The 25,269-nt window shown below is 37.5% G+C and overlaps 1 protein-coding gene across 4 annotated transcripts in view; it reads right to left on the bottom strand.

The window, feature by feature from the left end:
* DCLK1 (doublecortin like kinase 1) overlaps positions 1–25,269 on the bottom strand; it is a 372,695-nt gene that overhangs the window by 331,028 nt on the left and 16,398 nt on the right. For all 4 annotated transcript variants that reach the window (XM_004604525.2, XM_055131489.1, XM_055131485.1 and 1 more), the window contains exon 3: positions 15,070–15,416. In XM_004604525.2, the coding sequence (XP_004604582.1) occupies positions 15,070–15,416 (347 nt within the window). The remainder of the gene's footprint in view (positions 1–15,069; positions 15,417–25,269) is intronic.

Genomic DNA, 25,269 nt, shown 5'->3' with positions numbered 1-25,269 from the left:
GACTACATACTAATCATTTGTGTGGGCTGTTATTTTCCCTCTGTTTCTGCATCTGGAAACTGGAGATAAGAATCAGCAGAACCCTAAATAATACTGCTTCAATAAAAATTGTTCAGTAAGATGCTAATAAGGAGAAAAAGCAATTCCAGCTAGGGCGACTATTCACTGGAGTTTGCATGTGGGTTTTCTCCTGGTGCTGCACTTTTCTCCCATATCCCGAAGAATAGGCAGGTTTAATTCACTGGTATGTTTCCACAGACCATCTCCAAAGATCAATCACAAGTACAGGAGGACATACACCTCCGATTCAAGGTTGGTTTCTACCTTGTGCTATACTGCCAGGACAAACTTTGACCACCCATAGCCATGTCCTGTAAAATCTGTGCTTAAAATGAATGAATGTATGAGACAAATGAGAGTTTATTATATTAAGTATTGAAGGTCTGTATTTTAAAGTTTGCTGGTGTATTATTGATGTATTATTTGTATATTATGTATATGTACTATTAATGTATCAATTAACTTCTGAGAAAATTGATTTTGATACATACATATATATTCAGACTGGAGAGATAGCACAGTGGGTATCTCTCTGTGATTTGCCTTGCACGTGGCTGACCCGGGTTCGATTCCTCCATCCCTCTCAGGGAGCTTAGCAAGCCACCTAGAGTATCCGGCCGGCACAGCAGAGCCTGGCAAGCCACAAGTGATATATTCAATATGCCAAAAACAGTAACAGCAAGTCTCACAATGGAGACATTACTGGTGCAAATCTATGAACAATGGGATGACAGTGCTATAGTGCTACATATATGTTTATGTATAATTTCATTTAAAGCTCCAATTTTCAAGAACTATTAATATTAAATGAGAATTTATCACATTATCTATCGCATAATCCAGTAAATAGTAAAAACAGAAACCTTTAGCCTGGCACATGTAGCCATCAAGAAAGGTGAGGTGTTGTTTTGTCCTTGTTAATGTTATACTTGGGTTGGGTTCAATATTAATAATCAATAATTATTTTATTCTTTTTTCACCAAAGGACAGCAGCGTCAGTCTTTTACCTTTTTGTAAAGGCAATTTCTCAGCAATGTTTATGCTAACTGTTTCGAGCTATGGTAAGAGAAAATACCTTTCAACGTTATTGAGATATCATCTCACACCACAGAGACTGGCACACATTCAAAAGAACAAAAGCTACCAGTGCTGGTGTGGATATGGGGGGAAAGGGATGCTCTTTCACTGTTGGTAGGAATGCCGACTGGTTCAGCCTTTCTAGAAAACAATATGGACAGTCCTTCAAAAACTAGAAACTGAGCTTCCACATGACCCTGCAATACCACTTCTGGGAATATATCCTGAGAATGCAAAAAAACACAGTAGAAATGACATTTGTACCTATATATTCATTGCAACACTGTTCACAATAGCCAAAATCTGGGAACAACCCAAGTGCCCTAGAACAGATGACTGGTTAAAGAAACTTTGGTACATCTACACAGTGGAATACTATGCAGCTGTTAGGAGAGATGAAGTCATGAAATCTGCTTATAAATGGATAGACATGGAGAGTATCATGCTAAGTGAGATGAGTCAGAAAGAGAGGGACAGACATAGAAGGACTGCACTCATTTGTGGAGTATAGAATAACATCACATGAGGCTGACACCCAAGGACTGTAGATACAAGAGCCAGGAAGACTGCCCCATAGCCGGAAGACTGCTTCATGAGAGGAGGGGAGAAGGCAAATGGAAAAGAGAAGGGATCACTAGAAAATGATGGCTGGAGGAATCAGTCGTGATGGGAGATGTTTGCTGAAAGTAGATAATGGACCAAACATGATGACTTCTCAGTGTTTGTGTTACAAGCCATAATGCCCAAAAGTAAAAAGAGAGTATAGGGAATATTGTCTGCCATGGAGGTAGGGGGAGGGTGTGAAAGGGGGGGTAGATCGGGGATATTGGTGGTGGGGAATGTGCACAGGTGGAGGGATGGGTGTTTGACCATTGTGTGATTGTAACCCAATCATGAAAGCTTGTAACTATCTCACAGTGATTCAATAATTTTTTTTTAAAAAAGAGAGAAAATACCTTTCAACTTTTAATTCATTACCATGGATGCTAGCCCAGACCTGGTCATATATCTCAAAACAAATATGACATACTTCAGCTTGTGTTACACCAAATCTTGAGGCAAAGAGGACAAAGGAAACATCAGAGGAATAGAATCCATCTACAGCGGGATCATTTATAGTAAGGTCCTTCCAAAGGTAGAAGCATAAAGCACACAATCATTAAAGTATAAAGGATAATTATTTTCCTTTTGCAAAATTAAATCTGAGACCTTGAGAACAGTGTCATTACATTCGCTGGTCCTCAAAACTATATTAACATTTCTCCAGTTCCTCTTCTCATTTTCTTATGCTGCAAATGTTTTTAGGTAGGGCTAAGTATCCCCAAGGTCAAGTTCCAATACATCTTGATAATTTTGTAAAGTCTTACAAAGAACTTCCATCTCACTTTGACTGATGCATGAAAATGAAAGGTGATTTGCACAGGTCTGTCTGCTAACACAGCTCACCAGATAAACACAAGCTAGTAAAATGGAAGGCTAGTATATTATTATTTTCCAGATTTCTAAAAGATGCCAAATATCTAAAGCATAGGAAGTAATCTAAATGTAAAGCCACTAGCACACATAAAGTTACACAAATTCAGGCTTTTAATATTATTCTACATCAGAATGTGCTAGAAGTGATATTAACAAAACTATAAAGTAACATGCCTTTAAGTTGAGTAATTATCTGCACATAGTACCTGTTATCACCTCACTTCAGTAACATTTCCTTTGGGGAAATGGGTTCCAATTTATAGATACCTGCTTTATGATTGAGTTTCCTCAAGCACTGCAATACCATCACAAAGGCAAAACAAGGGAAAGACAGAAAGAACAACGAAGATGCTTTGGAGTTAACATTTCTTTGTAGAAAAATCTGTTAAGTAGGCTGGAGTGACAGTACAGTGGGTATGGCATTTGCCTTGCATGCAGCTGACCTGGGTTCAATCCCCAACACCTCATACGGTATCCCTGAGCACCGCCAGGAGTGATTCCTGAGTGCAGAGCCAGGAGTAATCCCTGAGCATCACCAGGTGTGTGACGCAAAAATGAAGAAAGAAAAAAGGAAAAAAAAGAAAAACCAGTTATGTAATGACCTACTCCTTGAAAATGAAATAAAAATATAAAAAACAGTATAATTTAACCACTGTTATACTCACATTTCCAAACAATGCACGGACAATTTCAAATAAAGTAAGCATAACAATCATCTACTTATATGAATCTGCAAACACGACAGAAAGTTTTTCTAGCTATGAATCCAGGGAACCCTAAAACACCTCTATTCCTTATGATTGCAGCTTGATTCTCCCAAGCCTCGCCACTAGGGTGTGAAAGAAAATATTATTCCCAATGCCTAGTACAGAATTCAAGTTCAATCGATCTCGACCTGTCTAACAAATCTAAACAAACATGTATCTGCCCAGTAATGGAAAACATTTAAAGTGAAAGGTAAAGTTTTGACGATCTTAATAAAGCCCACATGAAATTCGTGATCCATTTTGGTCAGAATCAAAACACTACTCTGCAAATAGTCTGTTCAGCTAACTTATTTCAGGTCTGTGTGTCTATGACCACAGAGAACAATGGCACTGAACAATAAGACAATATGGAAGATCAGCTTCTCTTCATCTGAGTGTATCACAAAGGCATGAGTGGGGATATTTCTGAGATCCTTTCTTTTCCTACAAGGTTAACAGTTATTACCAACTGCATCACAAGTTTAAACAATGAATGCATTTATTTTGTACTCAGTGCCTAAACTGACCAACATGATCTGAAATGTAAAGAAAGGAGAAAAAGAATGTTTTATATAGAAGAAGATAATATCCCTAGAGAAAAAGTGACCAATGTGTCCACACAATTCCTTTCCCAAACAACCCAGGAAAACTGAGAAATACATCATTTTCTTTTCTCCAGGGTCATTGCACCAGTTAGTGATAAAAATGAGCTTTTTATTGGTTCTCCATGCAAAGACCCCACCTATTGCCTGGAACTTTTTTTCTAATTTGGTTCTGGAACCCCAGAGAAAGAGCTAATCTTCGAAATGGGGAGGTGGGGTGGGTGGAAATCCCAGTTGATGGGGTCTCTAAGCATTGTGTGTCTGTTTGCAAACCACATCTGCCCTAAGTGGTTTGTAATCACTGTCAGTTCACAGCTGAATTAAATAGGATTCATCTCGTCAGTCTTTCAAGCTCCCAGAATGCACTGGAAGAAAGCCCACTCCAATTCTGATTATTAGTGGTTTTTCCATATCAATTTACCCTATCTTTGTTCTCAATGACAGATTGTGCAATATGTAATCCTTTTGGGACTAAATTTTAGGCATATTAGCTAGAAATTATTTTCAAAATTTAGTCCTCCATTTCCTGCACACATTAAAGTATTTCCTATGTTATTCTGAACATCATCCATGTTAAGATTTTTTTTGCACGCATGCATGCATGCATAAGAACTCAGCTTGACAAGAGTGAGTCTAAAACCAACTTTCCAGAAGAATTTTAATGACTTTCAATCACCCCCATGGAGGCTATCCAGAAAAACCATGAGGAAAATATTAGATTTGTGCAGTTTATTGAGGGAAGCAAGCAGACAACTCCTAAAGTCATGCCTGTGTACTTTGTAGCAACCACATGCATTAATTGTTTCATCAAAATAAGAATTTACATAGTAATTGTTTGGCCTTTCCTGCATCTCTTAACTTCCCTTTCTTTCCCATAGGAAATCATCCATCCTCCACACACAGCCACCCACTAAGGCTGCATTGCAGGGTCGCACACATCATACTAATGGACTGGCTGTTGTTCAGAACATTGTTGATGGCAATTATTTCTTGCCATATGATATTAACGCTGACACTGAGAGGAGGTGAATAAAACTGCTAAATAAGCCGAAATTAATGCTGAAATTCTATCTACTTTATAACAGCAAGGACTTATCAGCTATTATGTCTTTGATTTGTGGTTTTACATTTGTACTATTCAAGCCACCTGGACAGAACTTCTTCACCTTTAACATAAATATAAATCATGGAGGATTTTGTCAAAATACATCTTCTGGTTCAGTACTTCTAGATTACAATCCACATTTCTACAAGCTCACTGGTGCAATCAATGCTATTCTTCTAGGGCCACTCTTGGTAGCAGCTGTGTGCGTGTGTGTATGTGTGTGTGTTTTGGACCACACCAATCAGTGCATCAGTGCTCAGGGCTTACTCCTTTCTGGTTCTACTCTTAGGATCACTCCTGGCACGACCTAGGGGACCATTTGTGGTGTGGGGATAACCAGGGTTGGTGAAGTGCAAGGCAAGTGCCCTACCCATTGTACTCTCTCTCAAGCCTGGTAGAAAGATTTTTAAGCCTGTGTGTAGCATATAAAAAGAAAATAAGATTATGACCTGAGGAAATGAGGTTTACGACTCATTTCTGCTATAGAACTAATTTCAAGTTCCAGAAGTTAAATGTTGTTGTTATTTTACCCCCACCACACCTGGTAATATTCAAGACTTACTCCTGACTCTGCACTTAGGGCTTGCAGGTCTCAGAGGACTGGAGGGGATACAGAAGATCAAACCTGGTGTGTGAGGCAAACAGCCTACCCTCTGTATTATAACTCTAGTCCCAAATGGACTACTTTTTTAGATAATGTTTACCTTGTGTGACTATGTCCTTGAAGATTTTCTTAAACAAAATTTTGACTTTCTTTTACTATCTGCCAAGATAAATTTAGTTTCTGGTCTTTGAAGTAGAGAAAAGGAGTAGAAAGGTCACTTACTGGGACAAATCTTGCCCTATAATTCCATGATCTTTTTACAAGAACTTAAGCCACAAGTTAGAATCAAGAAGTGTCATCTGATAAATATGATAAATATTTTATAAACAGACATAAATTTATCAAATATAAATATTTGGTAAATAACAAGGGGGTCAAGAATATAGAGGTCAATAAAAATGGTATTTCTCCAGGATGTTTGCTCTTATAACTCAAAGCAGAAGTGACTAGTTATTTATTATTTTCCCAGGAGAACTTTAGACACCGCAGACAAATTTTGAGGCACTTCCAGTCTCCAGTAACTGATTACACTGAACAACATCCCAAGAGTCACTTTTCTGAGGGTGTCTGTGTCCGAATCTATCTCAGAGCACTACTTCTCTTAGCCCCAGGTCAGAACACACACGGTTCAGTTACCACAGCGAACAACACACTGACAACTTACCTCCTAAGTATCCACACAGCAATACAATACCAAAATTAGAGAGAAAACGGCTTAACAATTTCGAGACCTTTCCCATATGAATGTACATACTGTCACATAAAATTACATGCAAGCAAGACCCCCCAAAATGTAGGGCGATTTGATTTTTTTTAATGCAAAAGGCAAAGAAGTGGGCTAAATTATTCATCAGAGCTAGCCTACCAATAAAACATTTCAGCGTATTTTAATAAGCAATTTAAATTTGTCTTAATATTTTCTTTCTTTCCTCAAAATTCTTTACTATGATCACATATTAATCTTGCAATGGAACAACTCAATTAAAGCATAAATCTCCCATCTGTCCTTTTGTTTCCATGGATGCCATTTACAACACAGTTCAGATTTTAAAATGGATTTCTTAAGTTCCATTCAATTTCTAAAACTTCAGTCTTTCATTTAATTGAGTTTCAAGGATTTAAACTAATCAGAAAAATCTGCTACAACATATTGTACTCTACTACCACAAACACCCTCGAACACTGTAGGTTTGTGTCTGCAATAATTAAGCCAAATGCTATTAATGCAAATCTCATATTGGCCTGTTACCAACTTTTAAATCCATAGAACATATTGATTAGTTCTTCTTTGAATTCATAATGGTTGAATCAATGTAAAAAATACTTAGAGAAATTTTCTTCTCTCATAGAGAACTATTATTATTTTCAATATACAGAAGTTTGGAGAATTCATTTTCTCAGCAGGATAAATTCCAGTACAATCAGGGATAGATAGTCATGAATTCAAGTCTACTCTTCTTAATGCTACCTATTTGAAACTAGTCTATAAAATCTTGTATTTTCCCTGAATATCATGGCATACTATCTATGCTTCAATAAGAGATGCTTAAACAAATTTCCTCATGACAAAAACATTAGGTATATGGAACTCTTAAACTTAATCACTAAAGCAGAGTGCTAACTTAATTTGTTCAACCTGAATGATCCACTAGGAAACTCACCCAAAGCCCAGAAGTCTGGCTAAGCTGTCCAAAGTGGTCTTCACAAACCAGGAGAGTTTCCAGAAATACACCCATAGACTACTGAATTCTAGGGTAACTTAGAACTCATTTTATGGTAAATTAGAATTCAATTATAGAAACTGGCTTCTTCTGAGACTAAGCTAAGTTTAAAATATATAGCACAACAAGGCACCATATTTAATTTAATTATCTAGTCAGAGGAACTCAGACTAGAAGGAAATAATTAAGTAGTTAACTTCTCTATTTGAAGGAATTAATGCCTGCATAAGACTAGATGTAGTTTATAAGTCATAAAATTTGACCAAATTTTATTTTCTTTTCATTTTATTCCCTAAGGGAAGTAACATAGCCCCTTTTTCTTTGAAAGCAACATTTTCCACCAATTCTAAATTCTAATAAATTATGAAGCTGGCTCAATATGTGCCCTAAGCTTTTGTAATTTGGTGGTATTATAAAGTGTGAACTAAAGTATTTGTATTGGCTTTTCATTTCAGATCAATAGTAAATAAGACTAAAGGTGTTACTCTCACCACATAGATATGCCAAATTATAATAGTTAAAGATCTGTTTCTACAAGGAATGAAGACTTTTTTAAGAAATAAAAAGGAGAAATGTTACTATTACCAGTAACTATAGAAAAACTTTTTTTTCAGACCAGTCAAATCCCATATGATCCTAAATTCCTTTTCATATGAAAACCTCTAGTTTTTACATTGCCTACACTTACTGTTATAACCAAGATAACATGAGGTAATAATGTGAACATTTTCTAATCTTGTAACGGGGAAGACATTTTCTTTCCTTCTTAAAACTGAAGTAGCGCTGTATTTTAAATATTATGCAAGTTTCCATTGTACTTTGCTGACAATGTTTGTGTTATACCTACATTATGTTTACCAAAGAAACCCCAATGTTACTTTTCACCTTATAGTTGGCCAAAGAAGACACATATTCTAAAATCGTTAAATTCAAGAGTGCACCAAATTATTCTACTTCTGGTTAAAATTCATTATTAAATCTAAAAGGAAAAGAAAGACCATCTTGAAATATCTGGTTGAAAGATTCTGAATTTTAGTAAATGTGAATACTAATCACCAAAAATAAATGACAATTATCATGAATCATTTTTCCAACCATTATTCAAAGTCTGCAACTGACTTCCCTGTAACATCCTTCAAAAACATTACCTCATCAATTCTCACAGATATCTTATGGGCTATTACCTGTAGATGAGAGGAAATTAAAGTGGGAGAAAATCTGAACTTGTTTGTTAACAAAGGCCATATTCTCCTGCTATAGTGAGTGGCCCTCCTTATAATTTTTGAGTGAAATTTTTAATAAGACAACAAAGAAAATAAATTTTTCTCAGTTGTTACTCATGACCTTTTTTCTAATATGTTCAAATTATAATTGGACATAAAAAATTGAGCATATAAAACTGGAAGTAGTATAGCAATAGAAAATTCTCTAATTAAAACAAAAGCTTGGGTCCAGAGAGATATTACAGCTTGCCATACAGATGGTCAAACCATGTTCAATTCCCTAGCACCTCATTTGGTACCCTGTGATGCACCAGGAGTGATTCCTGAAGTAGATCCAGGAGTGAGCCAAAGCACAGTCAGGTATCCCCCGCATAACAGTGCAGTCAGTTGCAGACTTTGAATAATGGTTGGTTTTATTAAGATGAAAAAATTAAAATGTAAGTAAATGTGGACTGGAGCAATAGCACAGCGGGTAGAGCATTTGCCTTGCACGAGGCCCATCCTACCTGGGTTCGATTCCTCCCTCCCTCTTGGAGAGCCCGGCAAGCTACCAAGAGTATCCTACCCGCAAGGTAGAGCCTGGCAAGTTACCCGTGGCGTATTCAATATGCCAAGAACAGTCACAACAAGTCTCACAACAGAGATATTACTGGTACCTGCTTGAACATATCGATGAACAACGGGACAACAGTGCTACAGTACTTTTGCCTCTAATTGGCAAAAATGAGTCAATGATAAAAAGATATGGCAATGAGAGAGTAAATGATGTGTCCACTGACAGCTACTGCTGTTTCCTTTGCATGGCAACTTCAGAGGTCTGAATGTTTGTGTCCCCCCAAAATCATAGGTTGACCCCTATCTCTTTAAGTGTTCATGTAAGGATTCAAATCCATTGAGAGAGGGGTGATTCTATCATGAGGAGGAGCCCTCGTGTTGGGAGTGGTGCCCTTCAGAAGACATGGACAGCTCCTTGTTCCTTTCTGTCACATCGGGACGCCAAGAAACAGCTCTATGAATCAGGAACTGGGCCTCACCAGACACCGAATCTATTGGCACCTTGATATGAATTCCAGCCTCTAGAACTGTAGAACAAAAAAATTAAACTGCTTATAGGCTATCCAATCTGTGGTATTTTATTGTACAAGCCAGAGTGAATTAAGACAGTGACTATAACTGTTTTTAGAGTTTACCATCTAAAGTAGCTGATAAGTGCCTCTACTGCTAACTTATTCTGAGCATTTTTCATATTTCCGTCCAAACAACTGTTGGCTCCCACTAGTATTCCAACAGTACTAGGGCTTGTTTTGTTTTTTGATTTGGGGTCACACCTGGTGATGATCAGGGGTTACACCTGGCTTGGAATCAGGAGTTACTCCTGGCAGTGCTCTTGGTACCTTTTGGGATGCCTGAGACCAAACCCAGATCAGCCTCATGCAAGACAAACACCCTACAACTATGATACTGCTCCAGCCCCGGTACTAGGTTTTACAAAGTGCATGACTTTTGTGAAATGCCAAAAGGATAAAAAAAATCCCTAAGTGAATTTTTAGTCTGCTACTAAAGTATGCTCCTATTTTCTATAGAGCTCCAATGCCAAAGAGTAATAGGATGGGAATATGCATATATATTTTTGCTTAAAGGGCAGTCTACTTTACCATTACTAAATTTCATTGGGGAAAGGGAGATCATTGGAAAGTGTTTTATCAAAGAATTTTACAGCATAAATTGTCTGCTTAGGTAATAGTTGTTCTAAGTCTTGCTGTTGTTTATGTTTCTCAGGAAGGATTCTATCACAGATTCAGAAGATTTAGCAGTTCAAGATACCCAGATTAGCTGTTCCATAAAAAGAAGCAGGAGAAATAAAAGTACATCAAATCTTGTTCCTTTGGGGCTTAGTTTAACCACCTAAAAGAAAGTCACATTCAAATGACCTCTGCAGAAGTCTGACAGGGTAAGTATATGACACACAAAAAATTTCCAACATCTATAGCCTGGACTGGGACCAGAGGAAAACATTATCATCCTTCAAAACCTCCCTCAGATCTGAAGAAAAGGACATATTTTAGGGTCCTAGGTTAGGATCCTAACCTCCAGCTAGAGCAAGCTCACTCTCCTCTGAGGACTCTTATCATGACCCAGACAACAATGCAGCCCTGAATAGAAAATGCAGCAAGCGTTTCCCTGACCTCTCCACCATGCCAACAAAGGGCCTAATTACATGGCAAGTGCCTAATTACAATTGAAAGTAATATTGGGGTGCAAGAAGGCCAGATTATGCCATCCTTTCTCTGAAGTTTTGATGCCACTGACTGAATAAAGAATGAAGTCAAAAGCATCAGAAACGGCTTGCTCACAATCAGTGCTCAGGAGTCTCTACAGTTGTCTGGGAAAACCGAAGCTTCTTGCAAAATGTCTACAAGATGGTGCAGCATTCTGATATGTTGACTTCATTATCTCAGGGGCTTAACGCCCCACCCCTGCCCTGCTGAACCCTGATTTTAGAACTTACAGCAAACCCAACAGGTAATTAAGAATGCCATGGTGTGACAGGAATAAGTGGTATGTGGCTCCAGTGCCCATCTCTGGGTCAGCAGACAGTTTCACTGTCACAACTCCAAAGATTTCCTGGTTTCCATCCCACGGACAAAGCTTCTGACTCCCTGGAGACCATCTGAAAAGGCATGTCCGCTCACATGTCTTGCTTCCTACTAATTCACTCAAAGAATTGACAATAGAAATTTTTTTGACAATTCTATTTTCTTCAACACAAACATAAATTACTTCCTAAATGTATAGGGCATTGATTTCCCTGATGTTTATTGTGGACATACAAGTTCTCCTGTACACTTGTTTTATTTTGTTTTGTTTTGTTTCTGGGCCACAGCTAGGAGTCCTCAAGGCTTACTTCTGGCAAGTGCATGTCACCATACAGTTTGCCAGAAATCATGCAAGGTAAATGCCCTACCCACTATAATATTGCTCCAGCCTTCTATATAAAAAAAAACACCACGTTTTAAAGAGATAGAATAAGGGTGACGTCCCACTAGTAGCCATGTGGACCCCAGTGCCAGCAGCAAGGTGCCACCTACTAGGACAAAACAACACTCCACATGAAGCCTTGCGCAGTGATTTATTCTCAAAGGCTTATTGAGCCCTGGACTCTGCCAAGGTTGTCAATGAATGCTGCTCTAGCAAACTGTGTAAGAGAGCAGATTTCTCTTTTGAACTGAACAATTCTAAAGACTCCTGGGGTCCATGAGGAAGTATCTTTGTTCCCACTGGGAACCCTGGCAAAAAAAGTCTTTATATTCTGTCCAGTTCATCATCCAATTCCTCTGCAGCTTTTCACCACTAGTGCTCTGAAGAAAACATGCCACACAGTAGAGATAATGCCACAACAGGCAACTGAATGTATTCAGAGAAAGCTGAATATAGCAGTCATCAGAATGACTACAGGAAAAAAACATATATAGCAGGGATCTTTCTTATGATACCCTAGAACAGATGAAAATTATTGGTAGTACATTTACATCAGTTTGGTGCTTCAATATAAATGCTGTGCAATATATTAGTTGCTAGCAGGAGGTCTGAAAAGATACAGGTTCAAATGCAACCTCCCCCATTCAGATCTGTGTGGTCTTGGACAAGTCTTCTCCCCTCCACACCCCCACCAAATTCTGTGCTTTAGTATCCTAATCTGTTAAACGGGAGTTAGAATCAAGCTGTTCTGATGATTAAAGCACAATCATATGCAAGACCTTTACTATAAGGCGCAAAAAAGCTAATAATCATTATAACAAAATTGCTTCCACATATTGTTACAGCTGATCTGACAAGCACTCTATGAAACAAAAGTAATTATGTTATCATATGTTACTGAGTATAATGAGGCTAAAGTTAACTGGTTTGCTAAAAACATAAATAATCTCTGGACCATGATTTTTATCTTAGTCTTTTGGAGCAACCCTATGATTCTTTTCTATTATGTTGAGTCAATTACATGTAAGTCACAGCAAAACTAGTCATTGTAAAATATAGATAATAGATAAATTCCTAAAAAGAAGAAACAATGAGAACATCATAGCATCTATTTTTGCAGTAATTAGTTGATGATGAACTTAGCTAAAATATTAAAACACTGCTTTTTACTTTCAGAGTACAGCAATTTAAATCTCCAAAATTCTAAAGAGATAGGTAGAAGGAAGATTTCCTTCCTTCCTTCCTTCTTTCCTTCCTTCCTTCCTTCCTTCCTTCCTTCCTTCCTTCCTTCCTTCCTTCCTTCCTTCCTTCCTTCCTTCCTTCCTTCCTCTCTCCCCCCTCCCTCCCTCCCTCACCACATCTGGCAAGATTCAGAGGCTATTTGTCACTCTATCACTAAGTCACTCATAGTGACTTGGAGAACCCCATGCTGCTTGAGATTAAATCCAAGCCTCCTACATTAAAAAAAAAAGTATGCACTCTGGCCCTTTTGAGTTATTGCCCCATAAATCTTACTTTCTATGTACACAGGTAAATGCTCATGAAGAAAAAACTCCATATACAGAAATGCAAAAGCACAAGATACTTGGGTAATTCACAACAAAGGGAACTAATGAAGAGCTAAAATGTATAAATATATTCTTACAAGGTTATTCATGCCATAATTCATAAGCTATAAGTAACTCATAAGCAATGGGCATTCTGATCACTAATATATTGATACCATTCATCTATAACCAATTAGAACTAAAAGACTAGGAAAATCATCCCTCAGATTTCTTATCTATGATTGTTAGGGGAAGTTTTGCAAGACAAGAAAATTGGTCAATAGCAATAAAAATTGCAGATGTTCTATCTCTCCTAATAAGTCTGATCATTTAGAGTACTTGAATCGATCCCTGGGGGAGAGAGTTCTTTAATGACTAACACTCTTTTTAGCGTTAGTATCAATTTCCAGTTCATAAAGTTTGAATGTGTTGGCCTTCAAAGACTTGAATGAGTCTTCTATTGAGTAAGATCAACCTTTTAATTGATGAATCTAGTTTCAATCCTTAACATATTTCCACGTAAGTTATTCCAATTATCCTCAAAATCATTTATTTTAAGCATTTGAAAGCAGAGAGATAGTGCAGAGGTTAAGGAGCTTGCCTTGCATGCAGCTGACCCTGATTAGTGCCCCGGTGCTGCAGGTGGTCCCCTGAGCACCACCGGAGATCATGTTAAGCACAGAGCCAGTAATAGACCCTGAGCACCACTGGTATAGCCCACCCCCACCCAATAAAATGAAATAAAACATTTGGACAGATCCATATTGTAAACTATTTTTCAGGCACAGATTTGTGCTCAAATAAATATTAAACAAAAGGCACTACTAAAAGTCTCGATGATTGACTAACAAGTCACATTGTACACATATTGGTTTGTTTTCATTCAGAGTCTATCAAATCTTTACTGAAAGTCACAGAAGATACCATTTAGGTTTATTTGAATTGTGCACATTAAAATGCTCACCCATTATGTTCTTCCTATAACTAAAGAGTCCCCCCTTAACTTCAATTCTTAAATTATGTTTTCAATGAAAGACATAGCACTCTAGAAATACACCACTAATAACTGTCCAAATGGAAATATTTTATTCCTTAGATGTGTTTTTAAAAAGAATGTATAATGGGGCCAGAGAGATAGTACAGTGGTTAGGGCGCTTGCCTTGCGCTGGAGTACAACCCAGACCCCAGTTCAATCTCCAGCATCCTATATGTCCCCCTGAGTTGCCAGGAATGATTCCTGAGCATAGAGCCAGGAATAAACCCTGAGCATCACTAGGTGTGGCCCCAAAACCAAAACAATTAAAAATTAAATTAAAAGACTATAAAATCTTGCAATGTCACTGCCAAAAAATTATAAAAGTTAGGTCAAAGAAATAGATTTTTGTCTTCTGGTCAGAGTTTACCCTACATTCCAGTTATGCTCCATGCTATAAGCAATAATTAATAAGTGCAAAATTGGGGGCTGGAGCGATAGCACAGCGGGTAGGGCGTTTGCCTTGCACGCGGCCGACCCGGGTTCGAATCCCAGCATCCCATATGGTCCCCTGAGCATGGCCAGGGGTGATTCCTGAGTGCAGAGCCAGGAGTAACCCCTGTGCATCGCCAGGTGTGACCCAAAAAGCAAAAAAAAAAAAAAATAAGTGCAAAATTGAAAACCCATGGCTGAAAAGTACTATTTACATTTAGCAATTAATAACTGAAAATGTGAACATCTCTGAGTAATCATTTATGCTTTAGAGATGGGCTTTTTCACTTTTCTTCCTAAGGATGCAATTAGGATTAATTTGAAATTAGGATTGTTTTGAGGTCAACAAGTATATAAATGATACAACTCCCTCATTTAAGCTAATCAGAATCCTACCCCAAGCCACAGAAATCCCCAAACTGCCTCGCCCTTCCTAGGGAGTGAAGAACAGACACTACTCTCACCTGCTTCCCATCCAGAGTATACAGGCGTTTCACCACTCCTGAATCCAGCTTGATGGCATCAGTTATATCGGTGAGAACCTGCTCAAAGGAATGAGCAGTTTTCTTGTTCAGCAGGATTCGGACAGCTTTGCGCGGCTTCACCCCACTTCTGATGATGGTGACCAGCTTGGGTCGAATGAAATCCTTATTCTCTCTCACCTCCGAAGGGCTCCCTTTCGCAGTGGCCAGGGAGGATACAGCCCGAGAAGCAGAGGTGGTCTTGACATTCACTGACCAATTGGGGTTCACATTCTTGGTGTACTCCAATTTCTTGAAGGGCTCGATTGAGCCACACACGTAACTCTCTCCTAGAGAGGAAAGAGATAGACTTAAATAGAAACTGAACCAAACCCATTTCTTTTCTTTTTTTTCTCTTAACCTTTGATTTATCCTTTTCTATTAGAGTAGTTATGGCTTTCTAAATAATGGACGGTCATAGGCTGCAGAAATAGTATGGTGGGTAAGGTGCTTAACATTTTACACAGCTGACACAGGTTAGATCCATCAGTGTATATGGTCCCACAAGCACAACTTGAAGTGTTTCCTGAGTACAAAACCAGGATAAGTCCTGAATACTGATGGGTGTGGCCCCCAAACAACAAAATTCAATGGAAGATAATATATGGAATGTTATATGGGACATCAAACTAATTAATGATTTATCATTAATTTTAAAAGGATTTATTTTTACTTCTAACTATTCTGTTTACAATAGACAGGCATCCTAGGGGCAGAGGTGTGTGGGTGGGGGAATCAACAATTCCTATCTTTCTTTATCTTAAGATTAGTGATAGAAACTATAGTTGAAAAAAAAAAGAAACTACAATTGAATAGATCTCAGGCAGGTATGGAATTGAATTCAACAGAGACAGTATATTTTGACTGATTTAAAAGTATTCTCATTTTCATGAAACTTCAACATTTTATACAGTCACACTCCAGAAGCAACCAAAATAATCACTCTTCCTTTCCTCTTATTTACATGGGGCTAAAAACTGATGTATTGACACTAAAATGCTAATTCGCATGCTTATAGATAAGAGGTCTCGGGAGTGTTCAATTTACAAACTATTAGCTTTATAAAACTAAATGTAACTATATAAAATAAATAAAAGTAGCTACAAGAATGTTGCTATATTACTGTATAGCATAATAAAATTTATTAAGTAGAATTCTCAAACAAAAAATTAACATAAAATGATGATTGTGTTTGACTAGACCAGTGGAATTTTTCACATACACAAAAAATAAACAAAATTTAATATATATACATGTAACAAATCATCACAAACACTTTGGATATTTTTTATTTCACTTTGTTTTAGGGTCACACTTAGTAGTGCTCAGGGCTTACCCCTGACTCTCTGGCAAAGGATCTCTCCTGGAGTGTTCTGAAAATCATGTGTCAGTGCTGGGTAGCGAACCCAGATCAGCTGCAGGCAAGACAAGCAACTTACCTGCGGGAATGTCTCTCTGGTCGCAAACATATTACATTGTTACTTATCAATTATATATCCAACTTATCTTAAAAGGATAATAATTAGAATTGATTTTTATTAAAAATTACTTCTAGAGAATTGTTTAGTGAAAACATTCAGGCTATCAAGGACAATTTTATAACACACACAAAAGTAATTTTTTTTACTTTTGACAAATTATTAAATTTATTATTATTTATTATTAACTCAGTGACAGTGACAAATTATTAAATCACTTGTCCTAAATAAATCTTTCATAAATTAAGTCACTGTATTGATAAAGACTTTTAATATCATATTAATGGCTTTTTCTATGTTATTAAGGCTTTGTAACAGGAATGCATAGAAAATGTTTAGAAGCCTTTATAATTGCAGGTAAAGTGACCTCAGACTAATTCAACACGGCCCATTTGCTTTTATCTAAGTCCTTACTGTATTTTAAAATTAACTGTGCAAACAGCTAGACCCAAAGAATAAGCATTCACATAAAAATAAGTGAGCCAGGGTTTCTCAAATAGGAAAGCACATTTCTACATGTTATCAAACAATTACTTTGAGATGTTTTAAATATGTATTTTAAAGCATATTTTTATGACCTCTTACTAGAAATTGTACAACAGAACTTATTAGTAAACCCTGTTCTGTTCACCTAACAGATGATATCTGATCCCAAACATGCTTTCCTCAAGACTTGTAGCACTGTAGCACTGTCCTCCTGTTGTTCATCTATTTGCTCGAGCAGGCACAGTAAGGTCCCCATTGTGAGACTTGTTACTGTTTTTGGCATATCAAATACGCCACGGGTAGCTTGCCAGGCCATGTGGGTGGGATATTCTTGATAGCCTGGGCTCTCCAAGAGGGATGGAGGAATCAAACCTGAGTCAGATGTGTGCAAGGCAAATGCCCTACCCACTGTGTTATTGCTCCAGAGAGTCCTCCTCAAGACATAGTTATCAAAAATACATTTGTGGGGCCTGTAACAAAGTGATGTGTCTAAAGCATCTGAGCAGAGAGAACATAGTTGTGACAGTGGCTAGAGATATTAGGTACAAGTTGTGTTCTCCCCAAACATGAGACCTCAGGGAATTCCTGACTGTCTCTTAAGTGATAACCAAAGATTATAACCAGAAATTATAAATTACTGGACCAGAAGCTTATAACAGTGATCTACTAAAGACTGCTGGTCCAGTTTCAACAAGGTTGTGAAAACCTCAACTTCTTAGTGATGAAGAAATGGCCCAAGCCACTCCCCACCCAAAATCAAATTGGACAATGTAGGTCAAAGTAACTTCTAGTGCCAAACTGCCACATGAGGCATCCCTTTGTGGCCACACATATTATTCAGCTGCAATCAAATGAGGCTGTACTACCCCGACAGTGCAGGTCCCTTGAAAGGAAAAAGGAAAAAGTCACCATTTCTGGGAGTCAGTAACATCTTATAAGAAGTTCATTAGTTCTCACTACACAGTGCTGGACATCAGATTGGGACTCTCTCAATGTGAGAATAGCCTAAAGGCTCCCCAACATGGTTCACAGCCCATGGAACAGTTAGAAAAACCTGACTTTGTTAGAATTCTGTACTAATTATAGATGTACAATTGGAAATTTATGATTGCCTGGCAAGCTCCTTGTGGCGTATTCGATATGACAAATACAGTAACAATAACAGGTCTCATTCCCCTGACCCTGAAAAACGAGTAAGGAGAGACTGAAAAAATATCAGGGCTGGGATGAATGGAGACGTTACAGGCACTCGCCCGAGTAAATCGATGAACAACGATGAACAACGGGATGACAGCGATACAGTGATATATGCATGTATATAACTTTAAATTCAAAACAAAAACAGTGGTTTACATTTCAATAAAAGAAAATTTATAAAAAATAATTCAAAAAAGGGGGATTTTAAAGTAGTTACTTAACAATATATAACAGGCTTGTTGAAGGGAAAAATAGGGGTCAGAGAAAGTATAAGTGTTAAGGCTCTTGCATTGTTTGCTATGAAAACCCCTTCCAGCACATCAGAGAACTAAGTGTGGTCCAAGCACTGCCCACCCCCACTAAAAAAAGAAGACAGAAGCTTTAAAAAAATCAGATAAATTATGTACATGATTTATTTTTTAACGTGACAACTTTGAAAAGGGAAAGCTGGTGTGGTTTAAGCAATGGCAAAGAAAAAAATGTGTGTTTAATCTGTGCTGTCACTTTGAGTCTCTTCTGCATGATTAATCATATTCAGAGACCAAAATGGAGTATTGAGAAGAGTGTGAGGCTCTGATAAATGATGATAGTGAGCTAAGAAGAATGAAACAGCTAAAGGGAGCAGAAGGTGCTGGCCACCAAACTCAAAATCATACACCATGCAGAGCTGTCGTTTAGAATTGACTACTCTCTTCAGGAACCCTGGAAAAATCACCAGCAGTTTCTCTATGTTAATACAAGGTTCTCTTACTGGAAGATATCATGTTGAGTGAAGTAGGGCAGAAGAAAAAAGACACACAGGATAATCTCACTTATCTGTGGTATAAAGAATACTGGATGAGGAAATGTACTGTTGTAAAAAGGGATGTCTAGATCACCTGTGTGACCCCAGTGGTGAGAGAGGAGAAGGACAGAGAAAGAAAGAAATTAGGGAGGGGAGTGGTGGAGAAGAGAACAGGAAGTAATAAGTGAACAGGCATCAGGGTTTCCATTATACCAGTGATAGTGAGTATATTAGCATATGTCCAAAATACAGACTCAACAACACTGAAAACATGGGATACAATTGCAACCACTAGAACTTTGTAATGTGCTTGGACAGGTGGAGCTCGGGGGGTGGGGATGGAATATAGAAACACTAATAGAAGGAAACTGATTTATGGAGGTGAGATTAATGTTGAAATAATCTATATCTAAAACTCAACTATCAATAACATTGTAAATCACAGTTTTTTAATTCAATTTTTAAAAATCACCAAGAAGAAAATATTCTATTAAATTGGGTGGATGTATTTTCATTAAATACATCTACCACCATGGCTCGACTGCTTTTATGTCAATTATAATTTTGAATGCCCATCCACCACAAGAGGTGCAGTTATTTCTTAGCACAACTAAAGTTAATTCTGTTTTATGATTTTATAAAAAATAACTTTTTAATTAATGTTCTATTATCATTTCTAATCATCAGTTAATTCCATTTGTTTTGCATAAGAAGACATAGTTGTGATTTGATTAAATAGCTCTGACTATTATCAGGGAAATGCAAATAAAAACAATAGTGAGATATCATCGAGAATGACATATATCAAAATGGCCAAGAACAGCCAATGTTAGGAGGATACAGAAAGAAAAGAACACTCATTCACTGTTGATAGGAATATAAATTGTTTCAGCCCCTATGTAAACAATCTGAAGATGTTTCAAAGCAATAAAATTCCCATTATGATCCAATGATTCTAACCCTTGACATCTACCCAAAGGACACAAAAACATTCATTAACTAGAAAAGATATTTTCATACCTCATTCAAAACAGCTCTATTAGCAAAAACCAAGATATGGAGATAGCACATGTCTGACAACAGATGAGTGGATAAAGAGATTATGGTATATAAACAATGGAATACTACTCTGTTTTATTTAAGTGAAATCTAGTCTTTTGTTATAACTTGTGTGTAGTAAGAGAGTGTTATGTCCAGCAAAAAATGTCAGAAGGAGGAGAATAATTACTAGGTGATCTGACTTAAATCCCTTTGAATTTGAATACAGAAATAAGGTTCCCAAGCAGGAAGATTGGGAGAGAGGAAAAGATGAACTAGAAGCAACACTAGATCAGTGATGGAGGGTCTTGAGCACTGTGGTGATGGTGAAAGGGCAATAATTTTGTAAACCATGGGCATGAATAAAAATGCCATTATAACCATGTAACCTCAACTACAACAACAGTAATAACAAATTGCTATAGCTATATAGTATTTAATCTCTTCTATAATAGGGATTATAGAATTAGATTAAAATTTTGTTATAAAGCAAAATGATTACTGCAAAATACTTCGTTTTGTGGTGGTGGCTGGCAGACTCAGCTGTACTCAGGGCTTAATTTTGGCTCTTACTGGCACACATTCAAAAGAACAAAAGCAACCAATGCTGGCGTGGATGTGGAGAAAAGGAACGCTCTTTCACTGTTGGTGGGAATGCTGACTGGTCCAGCCTTTTTGGAAAACAATATGGACAGTCCTTCAAAAACTAGAAATTGAGCTTCCATATGACCCCGCAATACCACTTCTGGGAATATATCCCAAAGATGCAAAAGAGCACAATAGAAACAACATCTGTACCTATATGTTCATTGCAGCACTGTTCACAATAGCCAAAATATGGAAACAACCCGACTGCCCTAAAACAGATGCCTGGTTAAAGAAACTTTGGTACATCTACACAATGGAATACTATGCAGCCATTAGGAGAGATGAAGTCATAAAATTTGCTTATAAATGGATAAACATGGAGAGTATCATGCTAAGTGAAATGAGTCAGAAAGAGCGGGACAGACATAGAAGGACTGCACTCATTTGTGGAGTATAGAATAACATCACATGAGGCTGACACACAAGGACTGTAGATACAAGAGCCAGGAAGACTGCCCCATAGCTGGAAGACTGCTTCATGAGAGGAGGGGAGAAGGCAAATGGAAAAGAGTATGGATCACTAGAAAATGATGGCTGCAGGAACCAGTTGGGATGGGAGATGCATGCCGAACGTAGATAATGGACCAAACATGATGACCTCTCAGTGTCTGTGTTGCAAGCTATAATGCCCAAAAGTAGAGAGAAAGTTTGGGGAATATTGTCTGCCTTAGAGGCATGGGGAGGGTGGGAAAGGGGGGGTATACCGGGGATATTGGTGGTGGGGAATGTGCACTGGTGGAGGGATGGGTGTTTGATCATTGTGAGATTGTAACCCAAACATGAAAGCTTGTAAATATCTCATGGTGATTCAATAAAATTAAAAAAAAAATTTAAATAAAATAAAATTTAAAATTCTGGCTCTTTTCACAAAGCCATTTCTGGTGGTGCTTAGAGATGCAGGTGATTGAACCAAGACATGCTGCTTGCAAGGCAAGCACCTTACCTCCTGTACAATTTCTCCCATCCTGTAACATACTTCTTATATACATCAAGTCATCCAAAAGTTACCCAAAAATAACTTTGCATGATTTCTACTACCAACAATAAAAAAATAAATAAATTTTTCTAAACCAAGGTGTATTTGAGCAAAATAGCTCAAAATTTGTATTGAAATTTTAAATGAATTACCATAGGGCAAATCAGACTAGGAAGGCAAATTTTTAACGACTATATAGATAGTTTAAAGGAAATGGTTCAGAGACAGACAAACAAATCTCAGACCTGAGCAACTTCTGCAGAGATGGCCTGGGACTTTCCAATAGGCCTTTTCTGCTGGGCTGCTCCAGACGGGGGCAGGTGCTGTCTCTCGCATGAGCCCTGGTGGTGACCATTTTCTAGAAGTCAGTGAGAAGCTCCAGGTACAAGTGAGAGTGATGGTGCAGGCAAATCCCAAGTCCCACGGGAAGGGGAGGAGTAGGCCCTTCTACTTACCCCCTCCCCGATGGGACTCTAAGATGATGCCACATCCAACCACCATCTTCTTAAGCTCCCACACAACCATGATTCTGAGACACACAAACGAATCTCGGACCGAGCAACTTGCTGCAGCAATTTTTTTCAGATCCTAATTATTAAAGTTTTAGAATTCCTAGAGCATGTGGCCACAAAAGTGGCCATGCAACATTATATTGTATCCATAACAAGCAATACAAAACATATTGTTTAGCATTGCATCTTCAGCAGGTATGAGGGATGGTGAGACTGGTCTTGAACAATCAAAGGTAACTCAAGTAGCGAAAGAGAGTATTGTGCAAATTGCCACACATGCACGGGGAAGTGTTACTCTCTAGGGGAGAACTGGAAATTATAAACATGAGTTGCTTGTTAGTTATCAGTGGTTTCTGTGGGATTTTTTTGTTAGTTTTGTCCAAGGAAAATATTTTAGTATTCAGACTGATCTTCAACTAGAAATTCAATACTCGTGAAGTCCCAAACATCCCCAACAAATAGCAAGAAAAAACTGCATAAGCAGCATGTTTCCAAATTGCTTGACATTTACAAAAGCCAGAGTAATATTTTGTTTTAAGCAAAGAGGAGGACAAGGAAAGTAATGGCTAAATTTTTAAAAAGAAAACTTAAGGAATAAAGCATGTTTATGTTTATATCCAACCAATACCTCATAAAATATAATATTATTTTTTCCTGAAAGATTTAAGTATTTTAAGGATTTGGGTGGATAAAATAACTTATGGTAAAGCATTACATTGTTTTTAAGATACTGAAACAACCATGTGTTTTTTTAAAACATATGCATCTTAAAATTATTATACTTCCTACTATTCTTCAATGTGTATAAATTTATTTTCTGTAAAAACGTTTATTACTAAAACATATACATGCAGCATTAATCCTACTTTACTCCCATCGTGATTTCTACTAATAAGACTTTCTCTAAAGTCACAGTTGAAAACATCAGAGAAAAAGCAGCTCCATGGTTGATTGGGCCTTTGATGAGTCAGATACTAAGGTTTTTATAACACAAGGTTTCCTATTAGGAGATGCTTGAAGTTTGACCTCTCTCCCCATGTTGCTGGAGGTTTTTCATTGGCTAAGAGAAAATTGCAAACTTGTAAATTCCAGCTATGATGTCACTTGACCTCAGTTTGAAAATGACCTAATCTCCATTTTTCATAGAAGAGAGTTGCTTGCTGTCTCTTCTCAGATTCTTGAAAGGTCAAGATGTAGTATATTCAAAAGTAACTTAAGTGAGGAATCCTGTAATTTATTTCATTTTTCCAAAGTACTGTCTCATTGGAAATTCTGGCAACTAAACTATACTATGGTGCATACTAGTAAAACAAAAAACTCAAACATATATAAAAACTATATAATTGAATTGAGTTAAATTTCTTAAAACATGTAATTTTACAGAATAAAATATTATGAAAAGACTTCTGGATAATTCAGCAGCCTATCACACAAGTACACAGCAACATTTTATCATATACCTGGAAGACACCAGCTTAAGGAGGCAATCTTGCCATGAAAGACAAGAAAAAAGATTCCCAAAAACACTTCAGACCATTCTTCCATAGAAGTCTTTCATAAAAGTACATGATAAAAAAGCTTACAGAAAATAAATTTAAATGTATATGCCAAGCCTGTAAAAATGGCAAAAAATTGAGATTTAAATATTTTAACTCAAAACTGACAACTGAAAAAAGAGGAAATAAATATAAAACCGAGTAAAGTAACTGAGGACTCTAATATGCATCAATTTGCCACAATGTGCAAAGCTTATTATAATTTTCTAAATCATGACAAAGATAAAATAAGATACAAACAGGATACCACTAGAGATATTATGAATTGATAACAAGTCTTTCAGAAAACAACATGGCAAACTATATTTGTAGTATAAAAAATATTGATATCTCTGACACACATTTTTATATATAAAAAAGTATTTTCCTAAGGGAATAAGCAAAAACAAAAATGTCAAAATTGTATATAGCAATATCCATAAAACCTAAAAAAATTAAATACATATTAAAACTTCAAGCAATAGGTATAATTCATCACTTTGAAAAATGAGAAGACTTCAATACCACAAGCTTGCCTTCAAAGAGTTTACGAAGCAAGATATGTGGATGAAAGGATTTCACCTCAAAGCAATAAGTGGTAATTGCTAAATAACTGATCCAGGCAATCCCAATTTGTTGGAAAAAGGAATCATTTCCCACTTCCCACTGGGTGATCAATGAAAAAGAGATGGCACTCATGCTGGTCTTAGAGGCAAGGGTAAGAGTTTCAGTGGCAAGAAAATAAAAGGTCAGCATTTCAGACAAAATTAAAAATGTTCGGGGCTGGAGCAATAGCACAGCTGGTAGGGCGTTTGCCTTGCATACGGCCAACCTGGGTTCAATTCCCAGCATCCCATGTGGTCCCCCGAGCACCGCCAGGAGTAATTCCTGAGCGCATGAACCAGGAGTAACCCTTCTTTAATGCCAGGTGTGACCCAAAAAGCAAAAAAAGAAAGAAAAGAAAAAAGAAATGTTCACTACAGGATAGAGTAAAGGAGTGGTTTGTTATTCTCAAAAAATAAAACAAGGAGCTGGAGTGATAGCACAGCGGGTAGGGCGTTTGCCTTGCACGAGGCCGACCCGGGTTCAAATCCCAGCATCCCATATGGTCCCCTGAGCACCACCAGGGGTAATTCCTGAGTGCATGAGCCAGGAATGACCCCTGTGCATTGCCGGGTGTGACCCAAAAGGCAAAAAAAAAAAAAAAATGGTCCCATGAACAAAGAAAGGTAGGTAAAGACTGCAGCAGTCAGCAGGCCATGTGGCTGAAGTTTTCGTGCTTGAACAGACCCACAGCTAACAGATCACATTAGCTGTGAGAAGGCAGATGATAGTAGAGCATGGGAAGAAAGGCCAGTAGCACTTAGAAAATTACTGGATTAGAGGAGAGGAAGAACTGAAATGGACTTAGCACATCTGCATGAGAGACGGATAGGAATACTACGAGAGGAGCTCTAGCGGAAGGATCAAAGAGTTGGCAACTGATTGG

The sequence above is a fragment of the Sorex araneus genome, chromosome 1 (genome assembly GCF_027595985.1).
Source record: "Sorex araneus isolate mSorAra2 chromosome 1, mSorAra2.pri, whole genome shotgun sequence".
Lineage (NCBI taxonomy): Eukaryota > Metazoa > Chordata > Mammalia > Eulipotyphla > Soricidae > Sorex > Sorex araneus.
Note: the sequence above shows the minus strand (reverse complement) of the source record. Positions and strands in the feature narration are given on the sequence as shown.